The sequence below is a fragment of the Mytilus trossulus genome, chromosome 2, assembly GCF_036588685.1.
Source record: "Mytilus trossulus isolate FHL-02 chromosome 2, PNRI_Mtr1.1.1.hap1, whole genome shotgun sequence".
Taxonomy (NCBI): Eukaryota; Metazoa; Mollusca; class Bivalvia; order Mytilida; family Mytilidae; genus Mytilus; species Mytilus trossulus.
This window is the reverse complement of record NC_086374.1, coordinates 8,667,640-8,687,791: the sequence shown is the minus strand read 5'-3', so window position 1 is coordinate 8,687,791 and position 20,152 is coordinate 8,667,640. Positions and strand designations below refer to the sequence as shown.

The following is a 20,152-nucleotide window of genomic DNA, read 5'->3' as shown; positions in this document are numbered from 1 at the left end:
CTCACTGGACAGCAAACTTATAAATGCCATTGTACATGGTGAGTCAAGATTATTTATATCTCACTGGACAGCAAACTTATAAATGCCATTGTACATGGTGAGTCAAGATTATTTATATCTCACTGGACAGCAAACTTATAAATGCCATTGTACATGGTGAGTCAAGATTATTTATATCTCACTGGACAGCAAACTTATAAATGCCATTGTACATGGTGAGTCAAGATTATTTATATCTCACTGGACAGCAAACTTATAAATGCCATTGTACATGGTGAGTCAAGATTATTTATATCTCACTGGACAGCAAACTTATAAATGCCATTGTACATGGTGCGTCAAGATTATTTATATCTCACTGGACAGCAAACTTATAAATGCCATTGTACATGGTGAGTCAAGATTATTTATATCTCACTGGACAGCAAACTTATAAATGCCATTGTACATGGTGAGTCAAGATTATTTATATCTCACTGGACAGCAAACTTATAAATGCCATTGTACATGGTGAGTCAAGATTATTTATATCTCACTGGACAGCAAACTTATAAATGCCATTGTACATGGTGAGTCAAGATTATTTATATCTCACTGGACAGCAAACTTATAAATGCCATTGTACATGGTGAGTCAAGATTATTTATATCTCACTGGACAGCAAACTTATAAATGCCATTGTACATGGTGAGTCAAGATTATTTATATCTCACTGGACAGCAAACTTATAAATGCCATTGTACATGGTGAGTCAATATTATTTATATCTCACTGGACAGTAAACTTATAAATGTCATTGTACATGGTGAGTCAAGATTATTTATATCTCACTAGACAGCAAACTTATAAATGCCATTGTACATGGTGAGTCAAGATTATTTATATCTCACTAGACAGCAAACTTATAAATGCCATTGTACATGGTGAGTCAAGATTATTTATATCTCACTGGACAGCAAACTTATAAATGCCATTGTACATGGTGAGTCAAGATTATTTATATCTCACTGGACAGCAAACTTATAAATGCCATTGTACATGGTGAGTCAAGATTATTTATATCTCACTGGACAGCAAACTTATAAATGCCATTGTACATGGTGAGTCAAGATTATTTATATCTCACTGGACAGCAAACTTATAAATGCCATTGTACATGGTGAGTCAAGATTATTTATATCTCACTGGACAGCAAACTTATAAATGCCATTGTACATGGTGAGCCAAGACTATTTATATCTCACTGGACAGCAAACTTATAAATGCCATTGTACATGGTGAGTCAAGACTATTTATATCTCACTGGACAGCAAACTTATAAATGCCATTGTACATGGTGAGTCAAGATTATTTATATCTCACTGGACAGCAAACTTATAAATGCCATTGTACATGGTGAGTCAAGATTATTTATATCTCACTGGACAGTAAACTTATAAATGCCATTGTACATGGTGAGTCAAGATTATTTATATCTCACTAGACAGCAAACTTATAAATGCCATTGTACATGGTGAGTCAAGATTATTTATATCTCACTGGACAGCAAACTTATAAATGCCATTGTACATGGTGAGTCAATATTATTTATATCTCACTGGACAGTAAACTTATAAATGCCATTGTACATGGTGAGTCAAGATTATTTATATCTCACTGGACAGTAAACTTATAAATGCCATTGTACATGGTGAGTCAAGATTATTTATATCTCACTGGACAGCAAACTTATAAATGCCATTGTACATGGTAAGTCAATATTATTTATATCTCACTGGACAGTAAACTTATAAATGCCATTGTACATGGTGAGTCAAGATTATTTATATCTCACTGGACAGCAAACTTATAAATGCCATTGTACATGGTGAGTCAAGATTATTTATATCTCACTGGACAGTAAACTTATAAATGCCATTGTACATGGTGAGTCAATATTATTTATATCTCACTGGACAGTAAACTTATAAATGCCATTGTACATGGTGAGTCAAGATTATTTATATCTCACTGGACAGCAAACTTATAAATGCCATTGTACATGGTGAGTCAATATTATTTATATCTCACTGGACAGTAAACTTATAAATGCCATTGTACATGGTGAGTCAAGATTATTTATATCTCACTGGACAGCAAACTTATAAATGCCATTGTACATGGTGAGTCAAGATTATTTATATCTCACTGGACAGTAAACTTATAAATGCCATTGTACATAGTGAGTCAAGATTATTTATATCTCACTGGACAGCAAACTTATAAATGCCATTGTACATGGTGAGTCAAGATTATTTATATCTCACTGGACAGTAAACTTATAAATGCCATTGTACATGGTGAGTCAAGATTATTTATATCTCACTGGACAGCAAACTTATAAATGCCATTGTACATGGTGAGTCAATATTATTTATATCTCACTGGACAGCAAACTTATAAATGCCATTGTACATGGTGAGTCAAGATTATTTATATCTCACTGGACAGCAAACTTATAAATGCCATTGTACATGGTGAGTCAAGATTATTTATATCTCACTGGACAGCAAACTTATAAATGCAATTGTACATGGTGAGTCAAGATTATTTATATCTCACTGGACAGTAAACTTATAAATGCCATTGTACATGGTGAGTCAAGATTATTTATATCTCACTGGACAGCAAACTTATAAATGCCATTGTACATGGGGAGTCAAGATTATTTATATCTCACTGGACAGCAAACTTATAAATGCCATTGTACATGGTGAGTCAAGATTATTTATATCTCACTGGACAGCAAACTTATAAATGCCATTGTACATGGTGAGTCAAGATTATTTATATCTCACTGGACAGCAAACTTATAAATGCCATTGTACATGGTGAGTCAAGATTATTTATATCTCACTGGACAGTAAACTCATAAATGCCATTGTACATGGTGAGTCAAGATTATTTATATCTCACTGGACAGTAAACTCATAAATGCCATTGTACATGGTGAGTCAAGATTATTTATATCTCACTGGACAGTAAACTCATAAATGCCATTGTACATGGTGAGTCAAGATTATTTATATCTCACTGGACAGCAAACTTATAAATGCCATTGTACATGGTGAGTCAAGATTATTTATATCTCACTGGACAGTAAACTTATAAATGCCATTGTACATGGTGAGTCAAGATTATTTATATCTCACTGGACAGCAAACTTATAAATGCCATTGTACATGGTGAGTCAAGATTATTTATATCTCACTGGACAGCAAACTTATAAATGCCATTGTACATGGTGAGTCAAGATTATTTATATCTCACTGGACAGTAAACTTATAAATGCCATTGTACATGGTGAGTCAATATTATTTATATCTCACTGGACAGTAAACTTATAAATGCCATTGTACATGGTGAGTCAAGATTATTTATATCTCACTGGACAGCAAACTTATAAATGCCATTGTACATGGTGAGTCAATATTATTTATATCTCACTGGACAGTAAACTTATAAATGCCATTGTACATGGTGAGTCAAGATTATTTATATCTCACTGGACAGCAAACTTATAAATGCCATTGTACATGGTGAGTCAAGATTATTTATATCTCACTGGACAGTAAACTTATAAATGCCATTGTACATAGTGAGTCAAGATTATTTATATCTCACTGGACAGCAAACTTATAAATGCCATTGTACATGGTGAGTCAAGATTATTTATATCTCACTGGACAGTAAACTTATAAATGCCATTGTACATGGTGAGTCAAGATTATTTATATCTCACTGGACAGCAAACTTATAAATGCCATTGTACATGGTGAGTCAATATTATTTATATCTCACTGGACAGCAAACTTATAAATGCCATTGTACATGGTGAGTCAAGATTATTTATATCTCACTGGACAGCAAACTTATAAATGCCATTGTACATGGTGAGTCAAGATTATTTATATCTCACTGGACAGCAAACTTATAAATGCAATTGTACATGGTGAGTCAAGATTATTTATATCTCACTGGACAGTAAACTTATAAATGCCATTGTACATGGTGAGTCAAGATTATTTATATCTCACTGGACAGCAAACTTATAAATGCCATTGTACATGGGGAGTCAAGATTATTTATATCTCACTGGACAGCAAACTTATAAATGCCATTGTACATGGTGAGTCAAGATTATTTATATCTCACTGGACAGCAAACTTATAAATGCCATTGTACATGGTGAGTCAAGATTATTTATATCTCACTGGACAGCAAACTTATAAATGCCATTGTACATGGTGAGTCAAGATTATTTATATCTCACTGGACAGTAAACTCATAAATGCCATTGTACATGGTGAGTCAAGATTATTTATATCTCACTGGACAGTAAACTCATAAATGCCATTGTACATGGTGAGTCAAGATTATTTATATCTCACTGGACAGTAAACTCATAAATGCCATTGTACATGGTGAGTCAAGATTATTTATATCTCACTGGACAGCAAACTTATAAATGCCATTGTACATGGTGAGTCAAGATTATTTATATCTCACTGGACAGCAAACTTATAAATGCCATTGTACATGGTGAGTCAAGATTATTTATATCTCACTGGACAGCAAACTTATAAATGCCATTGTACATGGTGAGTCAAGATTATTTATATCTCACTGGACAGTAAACTTATAAATGCCATTGTACATGGTGAGTCAATATTATTTATATCTCACTGGACAGTAAACTTATAAATGCCATTGTACATGGTGAGTCAAGATTATTTATATCTCACTGGACAGCAAACTTATAAATGCCATTGTACATGGTGAGTCAATATTATTTATATCTCACTGGACAGTAAACTTATAAATGCCATTGTACATGGTGAGTCAAGATTATTTATATCTCACTGGACAGCAAACTTATAAATGCCATTGTACATGGTGAGTCAAGATTATTTATATCTCACTGGACAGTAAACTTATAAATGCCATTGTACATAGTGAGTCAAGATTATTTATATCTCACTGGACAGCAAACTTATAAATGCCATTGTACATGGTGAGTCAAGATTATTTATATCTCACTGGACAGTAAACTTATAAATGCCATTGTACATGGTGAGTCAAGATTATTTATATCTCACTGGACAGCAAACTTATAAATGCCATTGTACATGGTGAGTCAATATTATTTATATCTCACTGGACAGCAAACTTATAAATGCCATTGTACATGGTGAGTCAAGATTATTTATATCTCACTGGACAGCAAACTTATAAATGCCATTGTACATGGTGAGTCAAGATTATTTATATCTCACTGGACAGCAAACTTATAAATGCAATTGTACATGGTGAGTCAAGATTATTTATATCTCACTGGACAGTAAACTTATAAATGCCATTGTACATGGTGAGTCAAGATTATTTATATCTCACTGGACAGCAAACTTATAAATGCCATTGTACATGGGGAGTCAAGATTATTTATATCTCACTGGACAGCAAACTTATAAATGCCATTGTACATGGTGAGTCAAGATTATTTATATCTCACTGGACAGCAAACTTATAAATGCCATTGTACATGGTGAGTCAAGATTATTTATATCTCACTGGACAGCAAACTTATAAATGCCATTGTACATGGTGAGTCAAGATTATTTATATCTCACTGGACAGTAAACTCATAAATGCCATTGTACATGGTGAGTCAAGATTATTTATATCTCACTGGACAGTAAACTCATAAATGCCATTGTACATGGTGAGTCAAGATTATTTATATCTCACTGGACAGTAAACTCATAAATGCCATTGTACATGGTGAGTCAAGATTATTTATATCTCACTGGACAGCAAACTTATAAATGCCATTGTACATGGTGAGTCAAGATTATTTATATCTCACTGGACAGTAAACTCATAAATGCCATTGTACATGGTGAGTTGAGATTATTTATATCAAAGAGCTCAATTTGTGTTTGTGACATCTTGAAATGTACAAAATCAAAACAAAAATATAAACAAACCACCAAACTGTCAACTAAGTACTTTTTGCAGTATTTAATTTATTTTGTATACATTTAAATATATTTGTTTTTCAACATAAATTGTATATATTTGATCCTATAAACTGTTAGAATGTCATTCATAATGCTAACAAAACTAATATTCAAAAAAAGAACCAGAAATATAAAGAGAAAGTCTTAATACATTATAATAGGATTCATTCTTATTTGTTGTTTATAGGTATAACAATTCTGATTACACATATTGAGAGGAAATCCTTAGATCCAGTATTTAGAGGATTATTGCTGAAGCATTTCTTTGTTGACAAAGAAGGAAATAAAATCATCAAAGTTGGGACATATGAGTTCAGATATCATCCAAACTTCAAACTTTATCTTAGTACATCTGTTCCACTCTTCCTAAAAGGTAAATATAATAAAATGGGGAGATAACTTTTTAGTATTAGTATTTTATAACTGTATTGGTAAATAGGGTGTCCACAACAATCTTGGACTGTAATAAAGTATTCAAATTTTCAGTGAGGTATGTAATTCATTCTGAAGACATCATCTTAAAGAAAGAAAAGTATGTGTTTTATCTTATTCTTACATCTGTTTTTAAAAAATTTAGTATGATTCAAATTTTCAACATTGCTTATAAGGGGAGATAACTTAGATATTTTATCTTAAATGTTATTGAAGATGTTTTATTCTATCTTGTAATGATCTTTCTATCACACTAAAGTTGTGTTCATTTTCATGTATAATATATTAAACATTTGACCATTTTGCAAAACTTGAAGCTTCAAAAAAAGCTCTATAGGCTTTACTTTATATAATAGTTTTGAAAAAGCATAATATGTCACATTCTCAAATCATCAAAAAAAGATTGTTTGTAATTTAGTAAGACTACCTTAAACCAATGATTTGTATAGTAAGGTCTATACCAATCCTTGCTTAAACATACAATCCAATTGTATAAAAAAAACCTATTGTATTTGAATGCTAAAAGTGACCAGTACAAAAAAAATTCAGTGACAAGAATTTTTCAGTCTCAAACCAGCAGTTAAAATTCATTAATTACCACATAAATATAATATTGTAGGTGATGGATTACACAGTATCCCAATACACAGAATGTGTGTAATAAACATGGCCCTCAGTGATGAAGCTATCATGAACCACCTACTCAGTGAAACAATGAAAGTAGAGAAGAAAGAATTTGAAGGACAAAAACGATCCAATGAAAATGACATTATCTTACACAGACAAAGGCTAGCTAAAGAACATGTAAGTTGTTAATTCCTGACTATGGTTGTAGGACTATATTTTCAGATTATTTTAGTACAGGTTTGTTTGAGAAGATTCATTTAGATCTATATTGTGTTTATTATTGTTGTACTTGCGAATGGACAGTGAAATGTTCATGTATGGTAAATTTTGTGATGAATTGCCATTAGCAATCAAAGCAAAAAAAAATCCCAAATATTTACTATTTGACAGAAATTTAAGGAAATTTATAGATTTGTTATCCTTTTTGTCTTAAAAAATGAAATCTTTACAAGAACAGTTTATTTATTTTTTAAATTATGTGTCCTACAACATTCACAAGGTAACTGTCAAACATTTTGCCATATAAAAAGAAGATGTGACATACTTACAATATATTTAAATATAGATATTGTGCTGTATTTTCTATACAGGAACTGATTCGAGAAAAGACCTTAAACTTGGATGGACCACTGCTGGAAGATCAGACCATGCTGAATTCTCTGCTAGCTTGCCATGAGGAAATTCATAAGAACAAGCAAATCCTAGAAGAAACTCGTTTCATGGGAGACCACTTGGAGGAGAAATTTGCCCACTATCGTATAATGATCACACACATTACTGTTTTATACAACATGATCAAGAAGATGTGTGTGTTACATCCTTACTACTATCTACCATTCAGTACCTTTGTGGAGATATTTAGTTGTGTCATGAAAAGTAGGGACAGGGGCAAGGGAAGTGTGGGTAAGTAAACTATAACCTTTGACCCTATTATTATCTACCATTCAGTACATTTGTGGAGACATTTAGTTGTGTGATGAAAAGTAGGGACAGGGGCAAGGGAAGTGTGGGTAAGTAAACTATAACCTTTGACCCTATTATTATCTACCATTCAGTACATTTGTGGAGACATTTAGTTGTGTGATGAAAAGTAGGGACAGGGGCAAGGGAAGTGTGGGTAAGTAAACTATAACCTTTGACCCTATTATTATCTACCATTCAGTACATTTGTGGAGACATTTAGTTGTGTGATGAAAAGTAGGGACAGGGGCAAGGGAAGTGTGGGTAAGTAAACTATAACCTTTGACCCTATTATTATCTACCATTCAGTACATTTGTGGAGACATTTAGTTGTGTGATGAAAAGTAGGGACAGGGGCAAGGGAAGTGTGGGTAAGTAAACTATAACCTTTAACCCTATTATTATCCAGGATTGAGTACTAAGGAACATTTTATCTGCTAACAAGATACATTGTACTTATGTAAAAAATTATTGGTCACCATAATAAAAAAAATAAAAAAATTGGAAATACAGATCTTAGGCAAATCCAGTTTTGTACTAATTGGTAAACTCTATTATTTTTTTTAAAACATTGCTATTATTTATCATTTACTAAGGCTATTTTAAGATTTTCAGATTTTGTCGTGAATTAGAAACCATTGTATAATTATCAGTACTATATTTGTCAAAGCTATTTCACATTAATTGTATATATTTTTTGTAACACAGGAGCACCTCAAGCAAGAGCACAAGAGTTAGCAGATGCTTCGTCGGCAGCCATCTTTAAATATGTCTCTATGATGATGTTTGAACAGCACTATCAACTGCTTCAGTTACTGGTTTCCATGGAGAGGTTGAGAATGTCTGGAAAAGCTACAACCAAGGAACTAAGTCTTTTTATCAATAATTTTGATAAACAAGGAATAGATGAACTATCTTTAATGGATAGTAAACCAGGCTGGATGGCAGGACAGGTAGGGATTCATGTATAGAAATATGAGGCTTTAAATTGTATAATAAAATGGTCTTGTTTTATTAGGCCTCAGGAGATAATTTTTGTAGAACAAACACTCATCTATTGAGAGCAAATAATTGCATTTAATTTTTTTTGCTGACTATAGTTGGAACATGTGTATTGTGAATAATGAATTATGGGTTTTATGTTTACAATGAGGATAAAATATTTTTAAATTGTTTCGTAAATGAATAAACTCCTATTAAAGTTCAGATTACCTAAACTGGTATTTTGAATGAGTAGAAATATTATTTGTTTTTTTACCAAAGTTCAAGTTTCTTTAGTTGATATTGATGAGTAAAACTGATTTGTTTTCTGTTTTTACTTATCGGGTACATTAATTGTTATTACAGATTTGGATAGATTGTTTTACTTACATTTATTGTTATTACAGATATGGATAGATTGTTTTACTTACATTAAATTATTATAACAGATTTGGATATATTGTTTTACATACATTAATTGTTATTACAGATATGGATAGATTGTTTAGTGCTAGAACAACTTCACCATTGTTATCATGGTTTGAGGAAGTCTTTGATACAGAATAGTATACAGTGGCAGGAGTACTTTCAGGTAGAAGATACATATCATTTCTTATTACCATGTGCTCTTGTTTAATCCTAAGACTTACAATTACCCAAGTTAGATATCATGAAGTTTTTCATAAGAAATGATTTATCTGCAAAACAAAAATAAAATCCATTTTTTCATTGGATGCAAAAATCTTTATTTACATTTCTTTTTTATTGTCAACAAGTTCTTTGTAAACAGTTTGGTTTATGTTGATTAATGTGCATTTAAATGATATTTTTACTCTGTTTTTTTTCAGCATCCCATTGCTATAATGAACCCAGTGCCTGGTATGACTATGCAGGAACTATCAGTATTCCAGAAATGTATTCTGTGGAAAATATGTGCACCTCAAAGGGTGAGTAGTCTCTATTACTGGTTTTCATATATTTTTATGAAGTTTCTGCATCACTTGAACTATAAGTCAAGATAGGCAAAGATTTTATGTTAATTTGTTATGCTCTGCAATGTTGATATGATTTCACACTGAGTCCTAGATCAATAATTCCTATGTATTTCAACTGTTTTTACATACTTATATTGGCATTGATTTGCAAGGAGACAAAGAAAGCTGTTAGTCAATTTAACAAAGACTTGAAGATTGCTCAACAACACCAGCTTCCCAAATGACAAAAACTTATAAAACAGTTGACACAGATTCAGACTTAAACATTTGCTCATGATGAGATATTTTACCCAGACATTGTGGCATAACTATATACTTAACTATGTTTTCGTACAGTTATGTGAGTTAGCCAGTGCCATGACCCTATATGAGATGGGTAGTGTACGTAGTTTACCAGATAATTACAACATTAGAGACGTCTACGCCTACACTAACAATACTACACCAGTTGTGTTTATGATGCCAAATACATCACATGATAAGGGGTCTTCATCTGCCACAAAAGGTCAGTATATCGGTTGTTACAAGATTTTCTGTTCTTAATTTTTAATCCCTTTAAATATTCTTTTCTCATAGTTTTTTTCCCCCCACCACCCAGACTAAACATTAACTAAAAGCTGGGCAATGGTCTTGCAGGTTTGTCTTAACTTCTTTACTTAACCTCTATCTATTAAAGATGATATGAACAATGACGAGACAGTGATTATTTATCACTGGATTTGTACTAACATCAGCAACTGTGCCAACATGTTGAGCAGGATCTACTTGCACCTGAGATCACCAGTAGTGTTTGGTGGGATTCATGTTGCTCTTAATTTAACTATGATGTTTTGATATTGTGTATGTCTTTAATGTTTAATGTCCCTGTGGTTAATGTTCCCTCTATTTTATATTTTTTTTTATAAAGTAAAAAAACAATTAAGAAGGAACAAACGCTCTAGAAAAAATAACATTTGATAGTTAGATTATTTAAATTCTGTTCTCAATTTCTTGTGGGTAAATAATAATATGCAGAGGTATATTATAATCATTTGGTAAAATTCTTTTGATATACTACAATTATTTCAGGCTATTCATATGTTAGTCCCACTCATGAGGTGAAGAGGTTAGCTAAAGAAATTGGAATGGAAGGTAAAGTAAGAGTAATGAACTTTGGGGTACCAGGTCAGATGTGTGAAGTGAGACATGCATTAGAGGATTGTATACAGAATGGATACTGGTTACTTCTACAGAATTATCATTTAGCTGAGGAACCAGAGCAAGAATTTTATATTTTGTTAAAGGTAATCTTTTTAACTTTAAAATAGAATTGATTAATTAAACAACTTTGCTTTGATAATTTTCATATCTTGATTGACTGTATAAAAATAACTTCACTGAAAAATTCAGATACAAAAAAATACAATTTGTGATATAGGAATTTTATGAACTGAAATTTTCTCCTACCATACCTTTTGTTTTGGTATTGTTAAACTTTGTGGAGGATGTTATTCCTATGATTTAACTTTTAACAGGATATTGTATACAGTAAATGGATAAAACAAGAGAGAAAGAGACAGAAAACAGATATATCTGATGATGGAAATAGCTTGGTTACTTTCTCTAAAACTGGAGATGAAGACAATGAATTACACATCCACAATACATTTAGGTTGTGGATCACTACACAGGCAGACAGTGGTAGACTCATTCCAGGTAAGAATTACATATCCACAATACATTTAGATTGTGGATCACTACACAGGCAGACAGTGGTAGACTCATTCCAGGTAAGAATTACATATCCACAATACATTTAGATTGTGGATCACTACACAGGCAGACAGTGGTAGACTCATTCCAGGTAAGAATTACATATCCACAATACATTTAGATTGTGGATCACTACACAGGCAGACAGTGGTAGACTCATTCCAGGTAAGAATTACATATCCACTATACATTTAGATTGTGGATCACTACACAGGCAGACAGTGGTAGACTCATTCCAGGTAAGAATTACACATCCACAATACATTTAGATTGTGGATCACTACACAGGCAGACAGTGGTAGACTCATTCCAGGTAAGAATTACACATCCACAATACATTTAGATTGTGGATCACTACACAGGCAGACAGTGGTAGACTCATTCCAGGTAAGAATTACACATCCACAATACATTTAGATTGTGGATCACTACACAGGCAGACAGTGGTAGACTCATTCCAGGTAAGAATTACACATCCACAATACATTTAGATTGTGGATCACTACACAGGCAGACAGTTGTAGACTCATTCCAGGTAAGAATTACACATCCACAATACATTTAGATTGTGGATCACTACACAGGCAGACAGTGGTAGACTTATTCCAGGTAAGAATTACACATCCACAATACATTTAGATTGTGGATCACTACACAGGCAGACAGTGGTAGACTCATTCCAGGTAAGAATTACATATCCACATGATTCATGTAGATTGTTTTCATTGCCCTGAATATGCATGAATTTTTTTCACTAGACATTTAGTTGATAACAATTTATCAATCAAATAGATTGTGGATTATACTTATCAGTACAAAAGTTTATGACCAATATTAACACTTCACTAAAACCAGACAATTTCGGGAAGAAAAAAATCGAAATTAGTCCAGGCTTTACCCAAAAAGATTTGAAACACACATTAACGTTTTAATAAACAAAACAAAAGGTAGCCCTGGCTCATGTCTTAATATTTTAATAACAAGATCTTAAAATAAGGCTTTTTTAAGCAGGCTTTTAAGTTTTTAAGCAAATTTAAAATAATAAGTAGCTTGATATATTAAAGTCAGTCTAATTTCTTAAAAACATCTATTTTTTGGAGGAAATTTTATAGTAAGAGTGATATTTTCTCCTTTGCAAGTTATTTTACAAATTTGATTCTCTCTTCATGAATGCCAATATTGGGATTTTTAGTAGAACAATCATTTTTACGGACACATTATAATTTTGATAGATGTGAGTCCTGTTCGAACTTCTTGAGCTTTTTCAGACAATTGTGTGATCTAAATGTTTATGCTCCCTTGTCTGTTCACTGTGGAACAATGAACTATTGCTATAACGCCTATTTAATATAAATTATACGGCCCAAATTATAGGTGTTCTAGTACAGTATGGTATTAAAGTGACATGTGAGAAGACTGGTAACTTTAAATCTACCATGCAGAAATCATACAGAAGTGTGGCATTCCTTCTACAGAACTGGAAACATATAAATGACAGTGTAAGTATTCCTACTTTATTATTTGTATTCCTAGAATTTTATTTATTCTACTTCCCAAAATAATTTAATATGTGTTAATACAGCACATTTTTAGAAGTGTCATTGAATTGCATGATATGAAATCAGTAATAAAGAGGTTAAATATAGCAGATGGTATGTAAGGTTATAACCATATATCTCAAGTATTTATATTTGTTAAAATGAAAGTTCTAAACTTAATATTTATTTTAATCTGTTACAGGTTTCTGGGAAGCAAAACAAAATAATGCCTTTGGCTTTACTCCATTCTCTCTTGTTACAACAAAGTTTCTATGGCCGTAATGCATTTATTAATGACCATCATTGGACTTTGAGTGACATGGCCATGGCTGTTGATGTTTTTAAGAAAGTGGTGTCAAAGTCTACATCGACAGAAAAAATAACGGACATGGTGGCTAAAGCTTACTCTGACCATTGCACTGATAGTACTGATGCTAAGGTTGTCCAGTCCTTGGTCAGTATACTGGTTCAGTATGCCACTGGCAAACAGGTTAGTCAGCTTATATTACTCAAAGTCACACTTTCAAACAATTTGACAACAGCTGTAATTTCATTACTTGAGCAGATTATTACATAGAAAGAGGTCAATTTGGATTTTGTAATGAGAAGAAAAACTCATAATTTGTTTAAACCTGTATTTAAGGTAGATTCATGGTATACCACCATCTTGGATTGTACAACCACAGTACAAAATCGGTCTAGTTATTTGCCTAAATCTACAAATTTGGAGACAGATTTGCAATTCATTGGTTAGACTGGGTTTTTTTTTAGAAAACTTGTTAATTAATTGTATTATATAAAATATTTTAACAAATATCATTTTTTTTTATTTTAGAATCCTTTTTTTTCAATTGAGACTTTTAGTACAAAATTTATACTAGGCTAATGGGGATTTTTTTTATTTTTACTTGTAGCAAGAAAACAAGTTCGGTGACACCATGTTTTCTTTTTATTTTCTTAAAACATATTATGAAACCTTTCTTCTCACAATTTATTTCAAAATTCTGTCTCATAGAATTTTTGTTATGCACATTAATGTGTTTTTTCATGAACAAACTAACCAAATTTTGGCAATTTTCAATGACTCTTAGTTTGAAAAAATAGCACGGTGACCCATACTTTTTATTAATTTTTTGAAAAGAGCATAGTAAAATCTTCATTTTGGCAAATTACTTGTGATCTACCTTAAGGACTCCTAAGATCAATTATATAAGTAAATAATGATTTGTCTTTGGTAACAATCTTGGTAGTATCAGGAGATATTTTATTTTTCATAAATAAAAAATGATATTGGCATAACAATGTTTGTGTGACTGTGGATTCCTTATTATTCATTGGATACCAATCTTCATGGATTTCTTGAGTACAGGTGAAACACGAACTTGAATGTTCAACGAAAGACATATTTTCTTAAGGCTTGTATGCAGACTTAGGCAAAACTACAAAATCAAATATCCACGAGCATTTTTTCAAGTTTTCTTTAATACAAGAAAATTGGTACCCACAAAAAAAAATGAATTCACAGTAGTTGATTAAACATTTATATTTTAATGATATTTCAGATCCCAGAGAAAAAGTCCAATGACATTGTAGGCTTACTGAGTACGTTACTAATGGAATCACCAGAGAACTTCACTCTAAAGAAAGCTGTAGACTCACTGGAGGAAATGACAGCTAAGAACTATGGTCTCCCTGAAACAGCTGATAAAGATGTCATGTATACTCACAGCAGGTCAGTGCTTTATGAAGCTTCAAATTCACTAGTACATTAATTTAAACAGATTCTAAATTAAAGTTTACAGAAAATTAAGTATGAAAATGGTTGCAATTTCATCACCATGTAACAAAAAGTCCATAAATACGGCACCACTTCTTTTTAGCTCACCTGGCCTAAAAGGCCATGTGAGCTTTTCTCATCACTTGGCGTCCGTCGTCGTCGTCTGTCGTCGTTAACAATTTTTCAAACATCTTCTCCTCTGAAACTACTGAATGGATTTGAATGAAACTTAGCATGATTGTTCTTTAGTATATCCTGCACAAGATGTGCGCTTCGATTATTGATCCGTCAAAAAACATGGCCGCCGTTACTTAAAATAGAACATAGGTCAAGTGCAGTTTTTGGCTTATATCTCAAAAACGAAAGCATTTAGAGCAAATCTGACATGGGGTAAAAATGTTCATTAGGTCAAGATCTATCAGCCCTGAAATTTTCAGATGAATCAAACAACCTGTTTTTGGGTTGCTGCCACTTAATTGGTAATTTTAAGGAAATTTTGCAGTTTTTGGTCATTATCATGAATATTATTATAGATAAAGATAAACTGTAAACAGCAAAAATGATCAGCAAAGTAAGATCTACAAATAAGTTAATATGACCAAAATTGTCAATTGACCCCTTAAGGGGTTATTGTCCTTTAATGACAATTTTTCACAATTTGTTCATCATATTTGCTAACTTTAAAAAATCTTCTCCTCTGAAACTACTGAATGGATTTGGTTAAAACTTAACATGATTGTTCCTTAGATTATCCTGCACAAAGTGTGTGCTTTGATTTTTGATCCGTCAAAAAACATGGCCGCCGTTACTTAAAATAGAACATAGGGGTCAAATTCAGTTTTTGGCTTATATCTCAAAAATGAACGCATTTAGAGCAATCTGACATGGGGTAAAAATGTTCATTAGGTCAATATCTATCAGCCCTGAAATTTTCAGATGAATCAAACAACCAATTGTTGGGTTGCTGCCACTTAATTGGTAATTTTAAGGAAATTTTGCAGTTTTTGGTCATTATCTTGAATATTATTATAGATAAAGATAAACTGTAAACAGCAAAAATGATCAGCAAAGTAAGATCTACAAATAAGTTAATATGACCAAAATTGTCAATTGACCCCTTAAGGGGTTATTGTCCTTTAATGACAATTTTTCACAATTTGTTCATCATATTTGCTAACTTTAAAAAATCTTCTCCTCTAAAACTACTCAACTAAATTCAACCAAACTTCAACTGAATGATCAGTAGGGTGTATAAAATAAAGTTTGTGCTTTATTTTTTATTTCGTCAAAAAACATGGCTGTCATGGCTAAAAATAGATCACAGGGTAAAATGCAGTTTTTGGCTTATATCTCAAAAACTCAAGCATTTAGAGCAAATAAGACAATATGTTAAAGTATTTATTAGCTCAAGGTCTACCTGTCCTGTAATTTTCAGCCGAATTGGGTAACTGGTTTTTCAGGTATAATGCCCCTGAATTGACGATTTTAAAGAAATTCTGCAGTTTTTGGTTATTATCTTGAATACTATTATAGATGCAGATCAACTGTTAATAACAAAAATGTTAAGCAAAGTAAGATCTACAAATAAGTCAATTTGACCAAAATTGTCAATTGACCCCTTAAGGAGTTATTGCCTTTTAAAGACTTTTTACACAATTTGTTCATCATGTTGACTTACTTTAAAAAATCTTCTCCTTTGAAACTGCTGTATCAATTTCAGCGAAACTTAGGCTAAATAAGTTTCAGAGTATCTAGTATAAATTTTATATTTCATTTCCTTGTATGTCAAGAAGCATAGCTCCTATGGCTAAAATAGAACATAGGAGAAAATGATTTTTTTTGGCTTTTGAAGAAAAAAGGACGATTCAAAGAACATTTAAATAAATTAAAAGCCAAAATAATCATTGATGAGAGATTTAACCAAAAAAATTAAGGTGAGCGATTCAGGCTCTTGAGAGCCTCTTGTTATCAGTTAGCTTCAATAAAATGTTTCTGTGTTTTATTTTTAGGGTACTTATAAAGGATATGATCCAAGTGATAGGAGCTCCTGAGTTATTACTACGCGTGAACACGGCCATTAGTTATCGTGAAGTATCTGTAGACAGTATATTACCAAGTCTGATATCTACTTTACAGAAATGTTCTGTATTACCAGAGACAAACAAAAATCAGATGTATCCTATTGATGTCTTTACTCATTACGAAGTAGAGGGATATAAAACTTTAATTCAGACTGTTCAATCAGATTTGTCCTTACTTCAGCGGAGGTCAAAGGGTGAAATAATTACACCACCACATTATGATGATGTCATTCACTCAATGAACAGAGATAGAGTGCCACAGTTGTGGCTGGCTCAAACTTTCCCATCATGCAGTAGTCTAACAAAATGGATTAAAGAACTTCCTGTGAAGGTCCAGATCATGTCTGCTTTAGTGAATGATCCCTCTCCTGTTGCTTACAATCTCTCCATGTTTCTCAGGCCTGACAGATTTATAGAGGCCATCAAGCAGACGTTTGCCAGAAAACATTTTGTTGATATCAACTCAGTAGAATTTGAATTGCAGGTAAGAATTAGTCAGCTTAAGATCAAAGGTATCATAGTTTAGTTAGTTTAAACATATTTTATTGTTCCAAAAAGAGACAAATGGATTAGACACAAGTTTTCCAACTTAGTAACGTCTTCTCCAATATATACATAAATATACACATGAATGAACATTACATAAATCTGACTTTAACCAATTATTATTTTAGCATGAAGATATAAAAAATAAATTACATATAAATTTTTAGAATCGAATCAATGGATATTTAACACTTAATATAACCAATCGAATGCGCCTATTTTCCGAAGAAATAAATGCAAACACACCGAACTGTAAATTAGATATGTTAGTGTACATGACAAGTGACTTTAGTCATGTGTGTGTGTAAATTTGTTTAAATGTAAATTACACACTCATAGTTTATAGATACGAATTAACAGAAAAACGGAATAAATCTACACGTAATTGTAAGTATCAATTTTGTTTTTTACTTAAATCCATTGAAACGTTTCAGAATACTAAAGTCAATCATAAAGATCATTCGATTATCGTTCCCAAAAGAGCATACATACATTGATCATGTTCTAGGAAGATCTGTTACAGAATAAGGTTGTCAAAGTTGAGAAAAACGCTTGGTACTTTTTATATACTTTTGTACAGATAGAAAAACACTATCATTTTCTTCAGAACTCAAAGACTCATCACCAGAGAGCAATAACTCAATTGTAATATTGATAGCAAAAACATTGATTTCATTCATCATTAATAGTCTTTCTGATGAAAAATTGTTACAATATAATAAATAATGTTTAGCATCTTCATTGATGAAGCCACATAAACAATTGGCATCTTGTACTAAGTTTGCATTAAACAAATCAGATTGAAGAGTGCTACAATGGTTTCGCAACCTTGCATGTAATACAGATAGTAAGCGGTCTCCAGAGCAAAAATGACTCGGAGGTTTTTTATTCTTATAGTATAACATGTGCAATTTGCTTTTAAATGATGAAAATGTAGGACTCTGTCTAATAATAATATCTAAAGTGTTCCACAATGTTATGGATGCTGGGAAATAAGAATGTTGATAAACCGACAAACGATTCACTGGAATAGTGATATTGTGTCTGTTTCGTAAATAGTAGTTACTAATATCAGACACAAATTCTGGAACCAAGTCATGTAAATAATCTGGAGCCTGATTGTTAATAATTTTATAAAACATGGCTAACTTTTTAACCTCCCGCCTTACGATTAATTTTTCCCATCCCGTCTCCCTGTAAATAGCGTTTCGGCTAGCATAACTTGGTAATCCAGTAACTATGCGAGCAGCCTCGATTTGAATATTTTCTATCCGATCAGAATTTGTGTTCCCACAATTATCCCAAACTTCTGATGAATACTCAAGTATCGGACGAATAAAAATCATATAAATTTTTTCCAAATATTCCCTTTTTAGTCGATATTTTAGTTTGCGTAAAACATTAAGCTGCTTCGTAGTTTTCTCAATCAGTTTATCAACATGCTTATTCCATTTACAATCATTACTAAATATGACACCTAGGTGTTTATGCGCACTAACTGGTTTCAATGTAGCACCACCAAAATCAAAAGTAATATCACTGTAAATATTTTTCAAACTGAATATCATAATATCAGTTTTATTAGGATTAAACTTCACCAGCCATTTTTCTGACCACTTACTTAAATAATCAAGATCTCTACTGATTGAATTTTTCAAAGTGGATTCATCAGGTGCAGTATGACCTATTGAAGTATCATCTGCAAAAAGCCTTCCGAATCCAGACATACCATCAGCTATATCATTTATGTATATTAAAAACAACAAGGGTCCTAATACTGACCCCTGAGGCACACCAGCGTTAAGTTTTCCAATGTTTGATAATGAATCTTTTATGACAACTCTCTGAGATTGTCTAGACAAGTAACTTTTCAACCAACATAGCAAGTCTCCTTTTATACCATATTTTTCAAGTTTATGTAATAAAGCCTTAATCCAAACAGTATCAAATGCTTTGCTTATATCAGCAAATGTAATGCTTGTTAAAAGCTTTTCATTTAGTGCACTCAAAATTTTGTTATACAATTCTATCAACTGATGCGAAGTTGAGTATCCTGGAATAAATCCGGATTGATACTTGTATAATAATTTATTTCCATGTAAATGGTTAAAAATATTTTTAAAAACAATCTTTTCTAGGACTTTACTCACACATGACAATAAGGAGACTGGCCTGTAGTTAGACGGTAATGACTTGTCACCACTTTTGAATAAGGGAATAACATGTGCAATTTTCCATTGGTCCGGAAATATTTTATCATTTAAAGATTTGTTAAAAAGTAGACATAATGGTTTGGAAATTTCATTTCTAACGGCAAGTAACATTCTGTTGCTAACGATATCTGGCCCAACAGCTTTATTAACATCGAGCGTTGAAAGAATATCAAGTACATCTTGTTCACTAA

General features: G+C 32.1%; 1 protein-coding gene across 1 annotated transcript in view; it reads left to right on the top strand.

Moving 5' to 3' along the window:
• The window catches only part of LOC134706430 (dynein heavy chain domain-containing protein 1-like), a 121,430-nt gene that overhangs the window by 91,644 nt on the left and 9,634 nt on the right, over positions 1–20,152 (top strand). The window contains exons 85-97 of the mRNA XM_063565351.1: positions 6,247–6,432; positions 7,111–7,295; positions 7,709–8,021; positions 8,787–9,031; positions 9,550–9,651; positions 9,908–10,006; positions 10,391–10,559; positions 11,123–11,337; positions 11,569–11,749; positions 13,181–13,305; positions 13,547–13,834; positions 14,907–15,076; positions 17,131–17,686. Coding sequence (XP_063421421.1) covers positions 6,247–6,432; positions 7,111–7,295; positions 7,709–8,021; positions 8,787–9,031; positions 9,550–9,651; positions 9,908–10,006; positions 10,391–10,559; positions 11,123–11,337; positions 11,569–11,749; positions 13,181–13,305; positions 13,547–13,834; positions 14,907–15,076; positions 17,131–17,686 — 2,834 coding nt within the window. The remainder of the gene's footprint in view (positions 1–6,246; positions 6,433–7,110; positions 7,296–7,708; positions 8,022–8,786; positions 9,032–9,549; positions 9,652–9,907; positions 10,007–10,390; positions 10,560–11,122; positions 11,338–11,568; positions 11,750–13,180; positions 13,306–13,546; positions 13,835–14,906; positions 15,077–17,130; positions 17,687–20,152) is intronic.